A 17,875-nucleotide genomic window follows, 5' to 3' on the forward strand; every position below is an offset into this window, starting at 1 on the left:
TATAGATATATCTATAGATATATCACATGTATGCTACATTTGTATTTTTAAACCACAATTTGGAAACGTGCGTCCAGATTGCGCGCGCGTAGCAAGTGCGCAGCTACACGCGGCGTTACGGTCCCGTCTGATACCCGGAAAAGCCGCGTCCCGCCCCCGCCTCTCTGACGCTCTCCTGCTGGCACGGATCAGACTTGTTTTGACATGTGCTCAACCCCAACCCACTGACGTATCGAAGCAGGGAGAAGGCTCGTACAGCGGTTACTCTGGCTCCACTCCGGGTCGCGGGCCTCGTAGACCGGACTGTGGACGCACTCCCGGTCGGGGAGGCTGACCCCACGTGGATCCCGCGGCGTCAGTGACGTTGACGGAGCGGCGGTGTGTGTGTGTGTGTGCTGTCTGTGCTGCCGTGCTCCAGTCGGTGCACAGCGGGACCCGTTTCAACCATGAGCGACTATTTCAGCCTCTCCGACTGCGACGTGATCGGCTTCGACCTCGACCACACGCTGTGTCGGTACCACCTGAAGGAGACGTCCAGGGTGAGTCCCGGGCCTCGACCCCATCAACCATCCGAGGGTCTGTGTAAAGACACACACACACGAGGCCCGCTTGGGATAGTGTTGATCAGATGTACGGGGTGGTGTGGAGGGGACAGGAGGCTCTGAGGTGATGCAGGGATGCTGCAGCATCAGCACCACTGCGCGTGACTCACGGCTGGAGGCTGGGGATGAGGAGGACGGCTCACTCCTCGTGTTTAAACACCACCTCTGAATTCAGTCCAGCGTCTCACCGTCAATAGAGCCCAGCGTCGTTGAGCTGTTATCATGACAGCCGGCTATAGTCGGTCTGACGGAGGCCAGCCGTCGTCCTTTTTTTTTTATAAAGCCTCGTATATGCCGTCGTTTCTGTCACGATGTAGCTGTCGAGTCCCCAATGGATGTCCTCAGTGTTCTCTAAACCCTCCTTCATCCCCCCCCCCCCCCCCCTCTTCAGCTCATCTACGAGAGCTTCGCCAGGTATCTGGTGGAACATAAGGGCTATGACCCCGACCTGCTCCTGCTCACCCCGGCGACCTGGGACTTCTGGTAGGTCTCCCTCCTCCGTCATGTCCGTACTAACGGCTCCGTGTACCAAACGAACTATTGCTATGGTTTAATTTGTTTCAATTGTTGAATCACCATTCTGAAAATACATTGATCTATTGTATCACCATGATCAATATACAGAAATCCCCCTATGTTCTTATTATCCTATTATCAGTTTGTACACCAAGCATATTATTAGAACATGTTTTACAGCCATTATTTTGTTCTGAAAGGATGTTTAGTTTGAAATATTCTGCGTGATGAGTGATGCTTCTTAACTTCTACAAGCTGCTTGATGGTGTTTGATGGTGATTGATGATGGTGATGAATGATGATGATGGGGTTTGATGGTAATGATGGTGATGATGGGGTATGATGGTGATGATGGAGCGATGATGCTGATGATGGGGTTTGATGGTGATGATGGAGCGATGATGCTGATGATGGGGTTTGATGGTAATGATGGTGATGATGGGGTATGATGGTGATGATGGAGCGATGATGCTGATGATGGGGTTTGATGGTGATGATGGAGCGATGATGCTGATGATGGGGTTTGATGGTAATGATGGTGATGATGGGGTTTGATGGTGATGATGGAGCGATGATGCTGATGATGGGGTTTGATGGTGATGATGGGGTATGATGGTGATGATGGAGCGATGATGCTGATGATGGGGTATGATGGTGATCATGGTGGTGATGATGCTGATGATGCTGATGATGGAGTGATGGTGATGATGCTGATGATGGGGTTTGATGGTAATGATGCTGATGATGGTGGTGATGATGGTGATGATGGGGATTGATGGTGATGATGGGGATTGATGCTGCTTGTGTGTTTGGGCTCCAGTTTCAAAGGCCTCGTGGTGGACCTTGAGGATGGAAACCTGGTGAAGTTAGCCGCAGACGGAACCGTCCTACGGTAACAACCGGACATCAACATACACTCTCTTGGAAGAAGATCAGCAGACGTATTACCTCACTATTTACTATTCACTGTCACCCAAAGCAAGCTTACAACTTACCGACGTCAGGACCGCAGAGTCGCTCCCCAGCTCCCTCAAGGGACTCAAGCCTCACTGATTCAGAGTTCACCTGGACTCTGAACAAGAGACTCAAGCCTCACTGGTTCAGAGTTCACCTGGACTCTGAACAAGAGACTCAAGCCTCACTGGTTCAGAGTTCACCTGGACTCTGAACAAGAGACTCAAGCCTGACTGGTTCAGAGTTCACCTGGACTCTGAACAAGAGACTCAAGCCTCACTGGTTCAGAGTTCACCTGGACTCATGCACAGCTCATGCGTACTCTCCTAAAAACACTCCTCTTAAGCACTTATTGTACGTTGGATGTCCTGGCACTTAATGTACGCACTTATTGTATGTTGGATGTCCTGGCACTTGAAAAATAGTTCTTAGCATGGTATAACATCTTATCCTGGCTATCTCTGTTGTACACGGGGAACGGGTCAACCTAGCGATTGTTAGTGCTTGGCACTTGGTTCACACGGTTATGAACAGGGTTGCACATAACTTTTTTAGTGTGTTACTCAGGTGAGTACCAGGAGATGGTGTTTGGTACGCACCCCCACACATAGCCCCACATTTAACATCTGATGAAGCCTACTCAGTTTCACAAAGGACACTCCCTTTTCAATACACGACTTCTAAAAGACAAAAGACAAAAGACACAGACACAGCGAAAGACACAGCAGTGTCTTTTGTTCCACCTTTTTTTGTTCCTTATCAAACTGCAGCAGCTTGACCACGGAGCGATTGAATATCTCCCAGTAACGGACGTTGCGATCAGCTGATTTTGCACAGTTCTCCGGTGTGTGTGTGTGCGCGGTGCACAGCGCACATGAGTGCACATGAGTGCACATGAGCGCACATTTCATTGCGCTTATCATTCGTTTCGAGCCACGGCACATCTTGGCGCCACTTCGAAAAATAGATTTTCTTCTGCTCCGGCTCCGTTTGCCTTTTTCTTTGCAGGTGTACCTGGTCAATGTATTTAGTTTTGATTAGATTTTTTTGATTTTTTACGATCTCCCGTTAGTTACGCAAAAGCGTTGTAGTGACACAAGTGACGTTACGCATCCCTGATTATGGGCGCGCATGCGTACTTGCGTACCAGTTATGTGCACCCCTGGTTATGAACACCCTTACTGTACCGAGAGCGATATATTTTTGTTTCTCTTTCTTCTTCTGTTAAATGTAAATGTAAATTGTCGAGTGTTTCGCCTATAATGGGTTTTTATAGCATGAGGGCTGTGGGAGAACCTTCAGTCGCACTAGGTGGGAAGACCTCTCCTGGGCCGTTGCCTAGGAGGGGGGGTACCCCCTTCTGGTTTCTCTTCGGCCCCGGGGCTTAACTTGTGCTGGCCCTCCTGGTACGTGTTAGAGATCCTCGGCTAAGCTCGGTGGAGGAAGACTCTGGTCTATGTGTCCGACACAGGTCACTCTTTTAAGCCCCTACGAGGTTAAGCTAAATTTAGGCTACACGCGTTTCGATCAAACTCTGGGGTGTCTCTTACCACCTCAGTCCCTGTGGGCCACGAAGCGGGGAACAAGTCTGAACCTCTTTATATTGCCTCACTCTCCGGACCAGTCACCATCAACCTTGTTTCTGTCATGCACCACTCACCTATCGTGCGAAGGCTGGGAGAGCTGCGGGCTGTCGGGCCCCTACCGGGGAGCCGGATCAATCACTGAGGAACTGATTTAATCGCCTACTACAAAACGTAGTCAGGTCGTTTTATTTAGATTTTAAAAACTTGTTTACACAATGACAGAGAAAAGAATTGTCAAGAGAAAGAGGTTAAATGTTAACGGAGTCTAATATATAATACCGTTTTACACAATGTTACAGAAAATTACGATTTCATTAAGAGTCTAAAACATTAAATCATCATTAGGGTTTCTCATAAGAGGCCTACACGCTCCTTTCTTTGCATGTCTATTAGAGTCAACAAGTGAGTCTGTTTAGACTGCATGAGCAGTGTTTCAATAAACCATACAAGCAATTATCAATAAACAATACAAGTAATTATCAATAAACAATACAAGTAATTACCAATAAACAAAACAAGTAAACTAGATACCAGAGAAATATTCCCGTTTCTTGCAGCTTGGTTCTGCGTGGGCATAATCTCAATAAAGCCCAAAAAAGTAAAACTGGATATAAGAGAAGTAGTCCCGTTACTCGCAGCTTGCTTCTGCGTGGGGGCTATCTAAGTAAACGCAAAAAAAGAAAACTTAATATAAGAGAAGTATTCCCGTTCTTCGCAGCTTGCGTGGGAGCTATTTCGATGAACCAGACAACAGATGAGATAAGGTAGGCGAACGCGAGCCTTTCTTAACGTTTTCACGTGTTTTTTTTATTACCAAGAGCGACGCATGGAACCAAGGACCTGACGGCGGAGGAGATCCTGCAGCACTACGGCCCCAGGAGGGAGTGGAAGCACTTCCAGAGCCTCAACACCTCCTTCACCCGATCCGGTACGCTCTGCGTCCCTCTGGGGGCCCCCTGGGGGCCCGGGGGCCGTTGGGCTCCGACCGGCTGACTGCTTATGTTGATGTTGATGTGAACTATAACCTGTCTGATATGTCGTTTCCTCCCACAGCTCATTACTATTTCTATGACAACTACTTCGATCTCCCCGGTGCCCTGCTGTGTGGTCGGGTGGTGGACATGTTAAACAAGGTCCCCTTCTGTCTGTTTGTCAACTAATAATCAATAATTGTTTATTGGTTTTGTCACGTGGAACAGAAAAGGTAAAGTGTCCTTGTGTCTGTGCAGCGGGGGAACGAGGTGAACTCAGAGTTCTGGAAGGACATGTTGGCGGCCATCGACCACAACTACAACACATCAGCCTTTAAAGGTGAGCCTTAAACCTCAACTTCAACACATCAGCCTTTAAAGGTGAGCCTTAAACCTCAACTTCAACACATCAGCCTTTAAAGGTGAGCCTTAAACCTCAACTTCAACACATCAGCCTTTAAAGGTGAGCCTTAAACCACTTTAATATTCTGGGAAAGCATCTAGTTGAATGTTATGAATTCAAAGATGCTGAGTGTGTTCAATCAGCATTTCGGTCACAGCGATTTGGTCACAGAAATATCCTTTCTCATTTTCGACCCTAACTTTATTGTTTCACTTTATACAACCAATGGGAGATCGCAGTTTTAACAAAATGCTTTTAGAAATTCTCCTTGTAATAATTTAGATTCTCATACAGACGCATCAGTCTCAAATACAGCACATTTATTTCCATGTAAATTACAGGTACAACATTTTGACGACATACAATAACATACACATAAAAGGTTTGCTGTAAATGTTACAGGAAGTTGGAGAGCACCATTTTTATTCTGATCTTCTGATTGGTTATCCCTAAACTCCCTCTGGCCCAATCACTACTCTGGGATACCGGAACAATAGGAGGAAACAGGTTAATTTTTCGGTCAAATCATTCCCATATTCAATTTTTTTTTTTTTCAACAAAGGATTTTTAATGACAATTCCAAAGGGATTCCCCCCTCCTATTTTGTGGACTGAACTGTTCCAACCGGGCAGTTCGTCCCTCGTCGAGGTTTAGGCGGGCGTCTCGAATCACGTGGAGGCGATCAGGAACCCGGAGAAGGAGCAGTGCACGTTGTCCGCCGCGAAGATGCCGTTGCTCTCCTCGTCGGGCACCTGGACGAAGACGCGGTCGTGCAGCTGCAGCTGCAGCACGGTGCTGCCCGACAGCTGGTCCAGGAAGCCCTTGTTGTACTCGTCGTAGGAGAACATCACGGGCTCCTCGTTGCGGTAGAGCGCCACCAGGGCGTTGGCGCCGTTGACGTGCATGTGGTAGGAGAAGTAGTAGAGGCCGGGCACCTGGCAGGAGAAGACGCCGCTGTGCGCGTCGTAGTGGTTCTCCCCGTTGTACAGCACCTGGTTGAACTGGATGGGCTGGCCGGCGGGCGGGTAGGCGGTGGTCAGCACGGCGCTGAACGCCGACATGGGCGCCTTCATCATCTCGTGGGGCATCATCAGCTCCTCGGCCTTCATGGGCATGCTCTTCTCGTGGTGGTAGACGACCTCTCCGGGGGGGCCGGGGGGCCCCGGGCGTCCGGAGGCTCCCGGGAGCCCGTCCTGGCCCCGGGCTCCGGGGTTTCCGGGAGGCCCCATGGGGCCGCTGACCCCCTTAGACATCAGGCCGGCGGGGCCGGGGAGGCCCGGGTGCCCGGGGTGGCCCTTGGCCCCCACGGGGCCGGTGACGCCGGCGGGGCCGGCGGCCCCTCTGACGCCCGGGGCTCCGTTCTCGCCGCTCTTCCCCGGGGGCCCCGAGTGTCCGGTGTGGCCCTTGGGGCCGGGGGAACCGTTGGAGCCGGGGCTGCCCGGGGACCCGCCGTGTCCCTCGACTCCCTTGGGGCCCTGGGGACCAGTGCGGCCGGTCGCTCCGCCGGGGCCGGTCAGCCCCGGGGCCCCCGGCTTACCCGTGTAGCCCTGAGCGCCTTGGTCGCCCTTGGTCCCCTTGGCCCCCGGCACGCCCACCAGCCCGAGGTCCCCCTTGGGGCCCACGGCGCCGACCCCTCCCTGGATCCCCCTGGCCCCCGAGGGGCCCACGGGGCCGATGGCGCCGGGGCCGCCGGGCTGGCCCGTGTACCCGGTGTGACCGGGCTCTCCCTTCTGCCCCGTGGTGCCGGAGGTCCCGGGGGACCCTCTGATTCCCGGGTTTCCGGGGGTGCCCGGTTTGCCCGTGCCGTGCACGCCGGGGGCGCCGGGGGCTCCGGTGGACCCCTGGGGGCCCTTCTGCCCGTGGGACCCCGGCAGGCCCGGGGAGCCGTCCTGACCCGGCTTGCCTGACAGCCCCACGCCGGGGGCCCCCGTCAGGCCCGTGGGCCCCTGCATGCCCATCGGGCCCCCGGCGCCGTTCCTTCCCGGGCTGCCGCCCTTCCCCGGTTCGCCGGGGTATCCGGGGGCGCCGGTCTTGCCTACTCCGGGTGAGCCGGGAATGCCGGAGGGCCCGTGGGGGCCCACTGCGCCGGGGGCTCCCTGGGGGCCGACCGCACCGTGGCCCCTGTCTCCCTTCAGGCCGGGGAGGCCGGGGATGCCCGGGTGTCCCTTCAGACCGGTCTCCCCCCGGGGCCCCATGGACCCCGGCAGGCCGTTGGCGCCGGGCGTGCCCACTGAGGTGAGCCCGGCGGGGCCCGGGATTCCGGAGGACCCCGGTGAACCCCGGGGGCCCATGGCCCCGGCGGCCCCCGGGTCGCCCCTCTGACCGGGGGCCCCGTTGCTTCCCGGTTTCCCGGGGCCTCCGGGGCCTCCGGGTTTGCCAGCCTGAGAAAAGCCCGGGCTCCCGGGGGCGCCCGGAGGGCCGGCGGGACCCTGGTACCCGACGCCGGCCTCCCCGGGGGGCCCGGCGGGGCCAACGGGACCCGGCTCACCGGGGGGGCCCTGGGCACCGACTGGAAGGAAAAAGAAGCAGAGATGTTATGACTTGTAACAGGTACGGAAAAGAGTTTATGTTGAAGGACAAAGACGGCGCATGGGCAGGGAATCTACGATGGATGAGGGGCCCTCATGGTAGAAGAGTTCTCATTTGTATTCGTTATGTGAAATTGATTGTGTCAAAAAACCCAAACCATCTCTTTGTGAGTGGGGGCCCCTGAACCTGCAGCAGGGGCCGTTGTCATTGTCTATACTCCATACTGTCACTGATACAGATGAGAGCACATGGAGGGCCTGTTTGTGACACAGGGAGTATTGACTAGCCGTTCTATTACGCATCACTTGATAGAACACAATCAACTCTTCGCTCTGTGATGCCGAGGGGGGTTCTCCATTCAGCCAACACACTCCCAACACCAAGTTTAGTTTGTGATCTTTTATTTGAACCGGCCGTGGATCTTTGCACCGTGACCTTTTTTAAAGAGCGCAGAAGCGTTTCCACTCCACCTCATGTATATGAGTTATGGGACAACACCAGTGGTAGACAGGATGTTCCCACTCTCCTGTCCCACTATCCTGTGGGCGCCACACCAGTTCATGGGCATTGCTCTCTCTCTCTCTAGCGTGTTCCATACGTACCGCCGCTAACTTCCTGGCCCGGCTGAGGCAGCTGAATGTATAGTTAGTGGTTTTCCAGTTGTTGGCCCCAAATTTCATGTATGCTTCATTTCTGGTCGGCATCGAGGGCAGTGCACCTCGTGGTTTGTGTTCTGGAATGTTTTTAGTGTGTGGGACCGGACGTGGCACACAACAACATGCTTCCTCGCTGGGAAGCCCGATGCCGTCATACCGTACGTGTACCGCTCTACCGCTGCGGACACGCTGAATAAAGATCTCAACTGCTTGAGTTCCCTTTTGGCTTTGACCGCTGCTCCCCTGCTGGTCATATCGACCCGAGCTGGGTGGGGTCAGGGTTAACAGAGGCTAACCAGTCTGCCAGTCTAACCCAGCTAGTCTAAATCCATAGTTTGAAACCATGAAATGTTCTACCAAAACCTCCTCGTGTTGTGAGGCCTCTCTTGGCTGTGAGATTTTATCAGCCTGTGTGTGGTGGAACCAGTCGTTTGCTCCCAAGAGAAAAAAAAACGGGGAGAAAAGGTTGAGAGTCAAGCACAACACGATGCGATGGTGCTCCAACTGTAGTAAACTTTAAAATAAAGGGCTGGAAGTGCCCTCCCGCCACACAAAACGGTGCCAAAGCAAACCAGAGATGGTTGAGTGTGTGTTAGGGTGGAGTGTGTGTGTTAGGGCGGAACCTTCCTGGATCACCGCAGCGTGACGGTGATGATAGTCCTGACGCCCAACCCCCCCCCGAACCGTGATGAACTGTTCCCACGTCTGTCTGGATCCAGATGTGTCAGGACCTCCTGTATCTCAGCAATATCCCTCTTCTATCGTCATTACTGAACGAGTCAAAACGTCATCAATCAATTTATACTCTGGAAGTAATTGTCGTACTGCTGGAAGTAAAATAAGTCCGTTTCAGGTGAGCTACAGCCGCAAGCTATGCTAAGTAGCGACGGTGTGTTTACGTTGATGTCTGGAACTCTCGCCGCGCTATTTACAGTGTTTGGGGGTTTTTCTTTTAAAGAAGCCAGTCTGTCGAAGCCACAGAGAAGATTGTTGGGATGAGTTTGGTGCGTCTGGTTTCATGAAGTTATTTTAATTTGAGCTCTCATTGATGTTTGGGTGTAATTCACTTTGGTGTCGGGCAGTTGTTAAAAAAAAAAAAATAAAATAAAATTAACCACTGTCTCTTAAAAAGAAAAAAACTAATGATTGTCGGGGCGTAGATTTTTAACTTTGCCAAGACCTGGTGACATATGGGGCTTTCAATGAGGTCATGCCCTCAGCAGTTAGCCCAGACCACTGCGGTCTGGGCTTATTGCAGTCCTCATGAGGTCTGCTCTCTCTATTTTACATTCACACACATTTGTAAGTCTGTGTCAGTATATTTTACTAGCCCATATTTGGCTATGGGCTAGTAAACATGCCCCTTGGTCCATGGAGGTCGGTTTAGAGAGGAGACTTCCTGCTGAATTGGAGCCTTGAGCACCTTTCATTTTTGGAGGCTTTGTGTGATGGAGCTTTTAAAAGATGAGCTGATGGCTCTGAGAGCAGCTGGACTGGGGTCTGAGAAGATGAGATTGATCTAAGCCAGTAAGTTAATAATCATAATTAAATCTATTTAATTGTGATTTTCAACTCCTTGGCAGTAACCAAAAGTAATAGAAATTACTCTAGGTAACTCAAAAAAACGACATTGTTTTTGTATTTGTCCCAATCTATACTACCACCTATTTAAACTTTCTGGATGGGTGACCGAGGACCAGGATCCTGTCCTACATCCGCGTACGGATGGAGAGGGGTAGAGGAGGGGTAGAGGAGGGGTGGTGTAGAGGAGGGGTCCACGGGGACGGGGCTCACCCTGGCTCTTGACCGGCTGGGCCTTGACCTGATGGCCCTTGACGGGGTAGCTCTTGGAGACCCTGGCGTAGTGGCGTTCGGGGGTCGCCGCGACGAGAGCGAGCAGGACGAACAGAACGCTGGTCACGCGGAGATCCATGTTGGGACGGTAAACCTGCGGAAGACGGGAAGTAGCATTTCAGTGCTGGGATAAAGTCACTCAACGTGAAGACATTGGAACTCAACAGGACACAAGCAGTCACATTAAAGAGTATGGCTCAATCATCCGTCAACTAGCTGAAGCTACACACCATTTAGAACCTATGATACTTTTGCACCTGGTGGCTCGGTAAGAACTAAGCAAGCTCTAGGGTTCATCTCAGACCAGTTTGGTCATTCCTGCTCAGCTGAGCATCCCTGCCCTCTGTTCCACCTCCCCACCTCTCTGTTCCACCTCCCCTCCTCTCTGCTCCTCCTCTCTGCTCCACCTCCCCTCCTCTCTGCTCCACCTCCCCACCTCTCTGCTCTGACCTCCTGTCCCTCTGAAGACCTCCTGTCCCCCTGAAGACCTCCTGTCCCCCTGAAGACCTGGTGTCCCTCTGAAGACCTCCTGTCCCCCTGAAGACCTGGTGTCCCCTCTGAAGACCTCCTGTCCCCCCATGGGAGCAGGAGGGCCAGGGGAGACCAGAGAGGAACCAGAGGAAGGCCAGAGGGAAAGACCAGGAGATCTGAGAAGAAGGACCAGAGAGGGACCAGGAAAGAGGCCAGGAGAGACCAGAGGGAGAGCGAGACCAGATGGAGACTGGAGCAGAGTGAGACGAGAGCCCTTACCTTCGGTTCACGCTCCAGAGAACAGTGGGGGCGGTCGGTCGGGAGGCTTCTGTCCCGGGTTAAATCCTAAAGTGTGAAGACTCTGTCTCTGCTCAGACCTCCTGCTACTTCTCCCTGGGCCTCTGGGGTGCAGGTCTTTATACCCTGGTCCTCTCCATCCCACTGAGGCCCGGGCTCTGAAGCTCCTCCCCTCCCCCCTCTGATGTCATCATCTTTAATGAGGGGGTGCCGCGTCGTCACCATGACTACGGCTGGACCCCACCCCTCCTGTTGTTTGTCCCTTCCTCCACCTCTCTCCTCTCCTCTCTTTCCTTCTCTCCTCCTGACCTTTTGCTGCAGATATTCTGTGAAGCTCCTCCTGTCTGGGGTTTAGACCTGGTCTTGGGTTTGGACCTGGTCTTAGGTTTGGACCTGGTCTTGGGTTTAGTTCTGGTCTTGGGTTTGGACCTGGTCTTGGGTTTAGATCTTGTCTTGGGTTTAGACCTGAGATGTGGTCCTGGGTTGACCTGATTCCTCTGTGCTGTCTTTTGCGTTGAAAACATCATCAAGTCGTCCACTTTGTGGAAGTCAATTTAAAGGGTTAAGTTTAAGTTAAGTTTCCCTCTCTGTTTTTAAGTGACTCAAGCTGATGAGGTTCAAATGGTTTCTGGAGTCTGTTTGTGGGTTGTTGGTGTTGAACGTCTGGTTCAAAAAGAAGAACTCTTATCATGAAGTCTCTCCTCTCTTGCTGTATTTCCAATACTGGCATTTATCATTAGCATCATCAATCAATCATCCAATCAATAAATGTGGCGCTTTTGAAGGATATTGTTCAGAATTTAACATATGAATATATCCTGACATGCATGTACAATAATACTTCTGGCTACATGAGCTTTTTTGAGTGCCACTCTATTTAGTATGCAAGAATATAATCCAATGTCAGTGAGATGCAGTACCACACTGAGACACCGGAGGGCAGAGTTGGGTCTCCTTCTCTTCCATGGGGGTTAGGGTTAGGGTTAGTGTTATTAGTGCCATAAGAAACGTAGGACGCTAGTAATATAGCGGTTTGTGTAGGTGACACATGGGGGGTCTCAGCAGGAAACCGAGGGGACTTTACTATATCCATAGAGGATGTTGATATCTCACAACGATGAGAACATATTGCTTATTTTACTGCAGAGAGTATTAGATCAGTCTTCATGAGCCATGAGCCATGAGCCACCCCCCCCCCCCCCCCCCGGATCGGGTTGTGGCCTGATCCGGGATAAGAGGGGGTCCAGGTCTGGTTGGGGTACCGGTCTAGATGTGGTCTAGGTCTGAGGGGGTCCAGGTCTGGACAGGGTCCAGATCAGAGGGGTGTCCAGGTCTGGTTGGGGTACCGGTCTAGATGTGGTCCAGGTCTGGATGTGGACCTTCACCAGCGCGGTGTCGTGTGCGTGCGGCGGCGGGGGTTGTATACGAATGATTACACGGTTGCTTCATGGCTCAGCGGCACTCAAGATATTAAAATAGATCCCCGGTTTATACTTTATTACCCACAGCCAGAACGTTGTGATTTAAATTCAATTAAGTTGGCGTGGGCACGGAGTCACACCCTGCTGAGGATACAGAATGAAAATAAGAACGTGGATAATCCACCATTAGGAGCGTAATCGGTAGGTTTGATGCTGAGATCTTTTTTTGTTCTTTATCACAGTTTTACACAAAACCCACAGACCAACAGAACCTGATGTGTCATGGATTCATTTCCCCTCTTCCCATGAAAGTGGCCCCTAACTTAACCCTAAACCTAGCCTAACCTAAACCTAAAGCCTCACCTTACCTTAACCCTAAACCTAACTAACTCTAGCCCTTGACCCTTAACCTATCCTAACCTAACCTAGCCCTTAAACTATCCTAACCTAGCCCTAAGAGGCCCCATACTATGGAATGGATTACCTGCATTAAGAGCCATAGCTTCCCACTCTGTCTTTAAGAAACAGCTTAAAAAACATCTCCTGTCATGAATCATCTAGTTACTTCCTGCCTGCTTCAATTCTTCTCATCAGTAGCCTATTCTATCTAACATTTCTACTGTATCTTTCAAATCCATAGATCTGCCACATCTTCTTCCATCCATTTTGGATGACTTTGTTGTCTCCTGATTTTTCTTTTTCCTTATTGACATTGATTATTTTTGTACCTTATCTCCTCTCTTGGTTTATTTGTCAGCCTTAAACGATTAAGTGTGATTATTGAAAGGGGTGGAGCTCTGTACAAGCCCATTGGACTTCGTTCCCTCCTTGCACCATTTAATGTTAATGTGTGCTAAATAATAAACTAAACTAAACTAACCCTTAAACTAAGCTAACCCTTAACCTAACCTAACCCTAAACCTAACCTAGCCCTAACCTAAACCTAACCCTTTAACCTAAGCTAACCTAGCCCTAGCCCTTAACCATCCTAACCTAACGAAACAATCTGTTTATGGGTTGATGTATCATCCTTCAAAATCAGGATGTAACAAGTAAACCCGACCCTACCTAGTGTGTACCGGGTTCTGTTGGGAGGGTCTGCCAGCGTGTCGCCTTGAATCTTTCAAACCCTCTGTGAAGTAAACAGGGGCCTGAGGTTCAGACATGACGTGATGCCCTGTGACCACATGTAGTCACTGGAGCTCTGGCTCTGGGTTCCTACGTAATGCAGCCTATGGTAAACATGAGGTCCATGATGAACCTTACTGCCGGAGCTAGTCTATAGAACTCATCAGCTCTATGATGGAGCTCAGGGCTGGAGCTAGTCTATAGAACTCATCAGCTCTATGATGGAGCTCAGGGCTGCAGGTAGTCTATGGTACTCATGAGGTGTATGATGGACCTGGAGGTTTACATTCTAGGGTACCTGGCATTATTACATGTAAACCATCCTCACCAATACTTGGTCCTTCCATTATCTTTGATATAGATATAGATCAATTATTTTGATGTATATCTATAGCTATATCGTTTTTAGGAATAGTTAAATTAACAAATCAAACGCAGAGGTGTTCTGACCACCCCAGCTCAGAGGAAAGGGAGCCACTAATTAGCGTTTGATTGGTCCAATCAGAAGCAGATCTAAAGATAGGCTGTTTGTGACTGAGGGGGGGCGATTTAAAGTGAATAGAAGTGAAAGACCACTAAGAGGCTGTTGGATCCTAACGAACGGTTCGGTCTCCAGGCGGACACTGCCTGCAATTATACCAACCAGGACGGAAAAAAACACGGCGCCTATCTGGGAATACCTGAGCCGTCTTCCTGCTGGTCTCCCTCATCGTTCTGAAGACTGTCAACCACAGAGTCATGGTCCTGAAGACTGTCAACCACAGAGTCATGGTCCTGAAGACTGTCGACCACAGAGTCATCGTCCTGATCCAAAGACTGTGAAATACCACGTCCATTAGTGGTCTCTGTTTGGTGTAGCAGGACACGGGTCATTTAATTTATTACCACATAGGATGTGAATGAGATGAGGCGTCTAGTTGAGTCTCCCTTTGGTCTGTGTGTTGTTGTTGTTTCAGGTCAATGACCTGAATCTATAACTGTACTTTTTATGCATGCATCACCGGATTCAAACCAATCACACCACTGCCGGTTCTGAAGAACAAATAAATAGCTCTTTCCCACGTTAACCGTTTCCCCAAATCCCTTTTTAAATCCCAAGTCAGCGTTAAATATGCTTGGGTTCACCGTGAGGTTTCCCTTAAACCCATATCCCGTTATTAGTCTCTTTATTTTGGTCTTTGCACAGCCCTGACTACTAAACCTGAGCGCTGCTCCACTGTGACCGGCCGGGGTTCAGCTGAGTTCTGGAATGTTGAATGTATAGATTCACCGGGAGCTTCACACCCTCACGGTTTCACACTGTTGTTTATCTGGCGGTGAGCGTGGTCAGAGCGTACCGAGTTGACTCCGTGCGGGAGGACGTCTGTCTTCTCCCGACAGAGCAGTGCCTTGTTTTGCTCCCTCTCTGAGGTTCTCAGACTTTATTGGTCGAGGACTTCTTAACACAGGTGAGCCATGATCAGTAGTCCATGCAGGTTTCACAAGCACCGCTTAAAGTGGACGGTAAAGAGTACCTTTTGGAGACTTCTCTGTTCCGTAATTTACTTTCTGCTTGGTATTGAACTTCTTACTCAGCTGACGCGACCGCAAGATCCATCTTTAGTCGAGGCGACTCCGGGTGGGGTCCCCACGCCCGGTGGTGTCCGCGCTCCGGGTGGGATCCCCACCCACAGGAAGAGGAGCACTGTTTTAGACTGGGCTGGTGCCCGGTGGATATCAGACGTTCTGGTTGTTGTTTGGTCGGTGTCCGACTATTCTGGGTTCTATCTCATGCCCGTGAGGCCCCGTTTACCATGCTTGACCCCCTGAGGGCCCGGAGGAGGTGTTTGGTTCCAAACCCATCCCTCTAAACACAGTCTTTGAGGTTTCATGCTTCTTTCAGGAAGCACGGTTGGTGTTTACCAAATTACGACGCTCTCAAAATAATTACGGGATAGAAAAAAAGGACAGAAGGGAAAAGTGTAGTGTTGGCAGCGAGGTTTTCCCCGCGGTCGCTGGAGCCCAACCCACGCGATCCTTTAGGTGACGCTAGCCATTCTGGACTATTTTTACTGACGCCATCAAAGCTAGGATATTTGTCCAACTGTAAACTGTGGGAAAACTCCTAAAGCCAGTGAGCAGGACATCACATACCAGTTCACACAGTCTCTTATCAGAGGGATGGCTGTAGGTGCTGCATGGGTCAAAGGTTGTATCATATAAGTCAAAGCCCAATGAAAGTAGTGCAATCCCCTCCCTCCCACCCCCCCCCCCACCCTTCCGACTATCCCCAAGATGTCATAAAAGGTTTGACATAGTCCGCTTTCGAGGAAAACTACCTTTCCCCCCTCGTCCAATCAGAGGACTGGAACCTGGATGTGGTGCTGGTGGTTCCACTCTCTGGGATCCTGGGTTGGGTATATTGCGTATAAATTGTTCTCCTGCAATCTCAGGTCTGTTGTTTTTGTCGGTTTGGTGGTATTCTGGTGCCGAGATGGGATGGACTCCCAATGCTATTCTTAGAGCAAGGGGTGTGGAGGACTTTTAGTTGTTGTTGTAGCCTCGCTGCCCTTCAGCTGACAGGAACAAGGAGCGAGCTGTGAGCTGTACTCATGTCTCCATTCGGTCCACGGCTGATGCACAGATAGTGATGGACATGCTTTAGCACATGAACGGCTGTAATGGCTTCAATAACAGCCATTACTGCTGGGGTTTCAAAAGGTACCTCACCTTCTTTAAACGGTTCCCATGCTCTAAATAAAGCGTCAGGGTTTATATTTTAGATTATGTTGTGTTGTTGAATCCTCGTGGGAATAGGAGTGCGTTTTTATGCTATGTAGCTCTTGGCTAAGATGTGCTGAAGTGAGGGTTGGGGTTAGAGAGAGGAAAGGGAGAGGTGGTGGTGTGCAGTTGTCCGTTCATCTCGCCCCATTTCGACTGTAATGTACACAGCTGCCCTCAAAACTTAACTAGCCCATCAAATCTGGTCAGGAAGCTTTTTTTGCTTTGGTTTCCACCATGAAAACCGAACAAAACAGGATTGGGTCAATTTTGGTCTCCTTTTAAACTTGTTATTTTATATGTTATATGTTATTATCTTTATTTGTCAATCTCTTTTTAAGTTTCTATACTTGTCCTGCTGTGACCCACATTCTCCATCAGGGATTAATGAAGCACATTTAGTCCTGCTCGGATATTGAAGGCAGTTCATTCAGCAGAGTGCTCCGCTGGTTGTATTAATCCAGGTAGGTTGGTTTATGTTGAAAATAGTTTCTGCACCTAAACTCCTGGTAAGCAAGGAGCCACTGACAACTGTAGCCTCTGTTAGTTGAGCTGATGAGGTCAGGGTCAGGGTTAGCTGATGAGGTCAGGGTTAGCTGATGAGGTCAGGGTTAGCTGGTGAGGTCAGGGTTAGCTGATGAGGTCAGGGTTAGCTGATGAGGTCAGGGTTAGGGTTAGCTGATGAGGTCAGGGTTAGCTGATGAGGTCAGGGTTAGCTGGTGAGGTCAGGGTTAGCTGATGAGGTCAGGGTTAGCTGATGAGGTCAGGGTTAGGGTTAGCTGATGAGGTCAGGGTTAGCTGATGAGGTCAGGGTTAGGGTTAGCTGGTGAGGTTAGGGTTAGCTGATGAGGTTATTATTATTATATTATTATTCAGAAATCCTTATTACAAAACCTGGAGTTCACAGTCTTTTATTTCATCTATTTAATCTGTATTGTATTTATCTAAAAATTCACCACGACAGCTCCATTCTCCTCTCCCCATAGTTCTAGTACTCTCTAGTACTACGCACTCATGAGAAATACTCCTTAGAATCTCAATTAGAAATGTCTGAATTGATCCAGGATATCAGAATCAAAGTATTTATGCAAGGAAAAGTATTTTTTGCATTGCAAACATTGTTGAATTCAGTTTGAAATCAATTTGATTTGAAGCTGCATGGAATTGGATTTGTTTCTGGAACAAATGCTGATTACAGAGAAATTGCACCCTCAGTTTAAAATACTTTATAAAACGGGTGGCTTAAATCAAGCGATCTGATTGGTTCCCAACTGTTGTATATTGAGCGTATACACACAGCTATGACGCCCGTTCAGTTTACAGAGTTCTGTATCACTCCGCGCCTAACTTCAACTGTTGTTTATTTATATATAAAAGCAAAAGCATAGTTCACTGAAGCCTAAAAATATATTGATTGATGGAGAGTGAACTGCTCGATAGTAGGCTAAATTGCCGGCGAACCAAGCTATCGTCTCTAGCCTTCTTTCTGAAGGACGCTACAGTGTGTTGCATAGCAACCGCCGCACACTTTGCAGGCAGCCAGGAGGGACTACATTTTTGTATTTGTTTAAAAAATGCTTATCTGACTTTCTCGCTTTTTCAAAATGGAGGGTGTCTATGACTTTCATTTCGCCATACTTACGTAACCGTTTTATAAAAGCAATAGATCACTTCAGTCAGTGATATACGCTCATTATACCACAGTGAAGGGGGTCGCCGTCCATCCG

At 50.0% G+C, this 17,875-nt stretch overlaps 2 protein-coding genes across 2 annotated transcripts in view; one reads left to right on the forward strand and one right to left on the reverse strand.

Moving 5' to 3' along the window:
* Positions 1–244: 244 nt before the first annotated feature.
* LOC311364212 (dermatan-sulfate epimerase-like) overlaps positions 245–17,875 on the forward strand; it is a 39,122-nt gene continuing 21,491 nt past the window's right edge. Inside the window, exons 1-6 of the mRNA XM_084484220.1 lie at positions 245–539; positions 994–1,085; positions 1,939–2,010; positions 4,477–4,586; positions 4,712–4,791; positions 4,888–4,969. Coding sequence (XP_084340346.1) covers positions 447–539; positions 994–1,085; positions 1,939–2,010; positions 4,477–4,586; positions 4,712–4,791; positions 4,888–4,969 — 529 coding nt within the window. The 5' untranslated portion in view covers positions 245–446. The remainder of the gene's footprint in view (positions 540–993; positions 1,086–1,938; positions 2,011–4,476; positions 4,587–4,711; positions 4,792–4,887; positions 4,970–17,875) is intronic.
* Positions 5,701–10,150, reverse strand: col10a1b (collagen, type X, alpha 1b; the record flags this gene model as incomplete). Its single annotated transcript, XM_084483690.1, has 2 exons — positions 5,701–7,541; positions 10,012–10,150. 2 exons carry the CDS (start codon positions 10,148–10,150, stop codon positions 5,701–5,703), a joined length of 1,980 nt encoding a protein of 659 aa, XP_084339816.1.

Source organism: Micromesistius poutassou, assembly GCF_964030765.1.
Source record: "Micromesistius poutassou genome assembly, chromosome: 19".
Classification (NCBI taxonomy): Eukaryota; Metazoa; Chordata; class Actinopteri; order Gadiformes; family Gadidae; genus Micromesistius; species Micromesistius poutassou.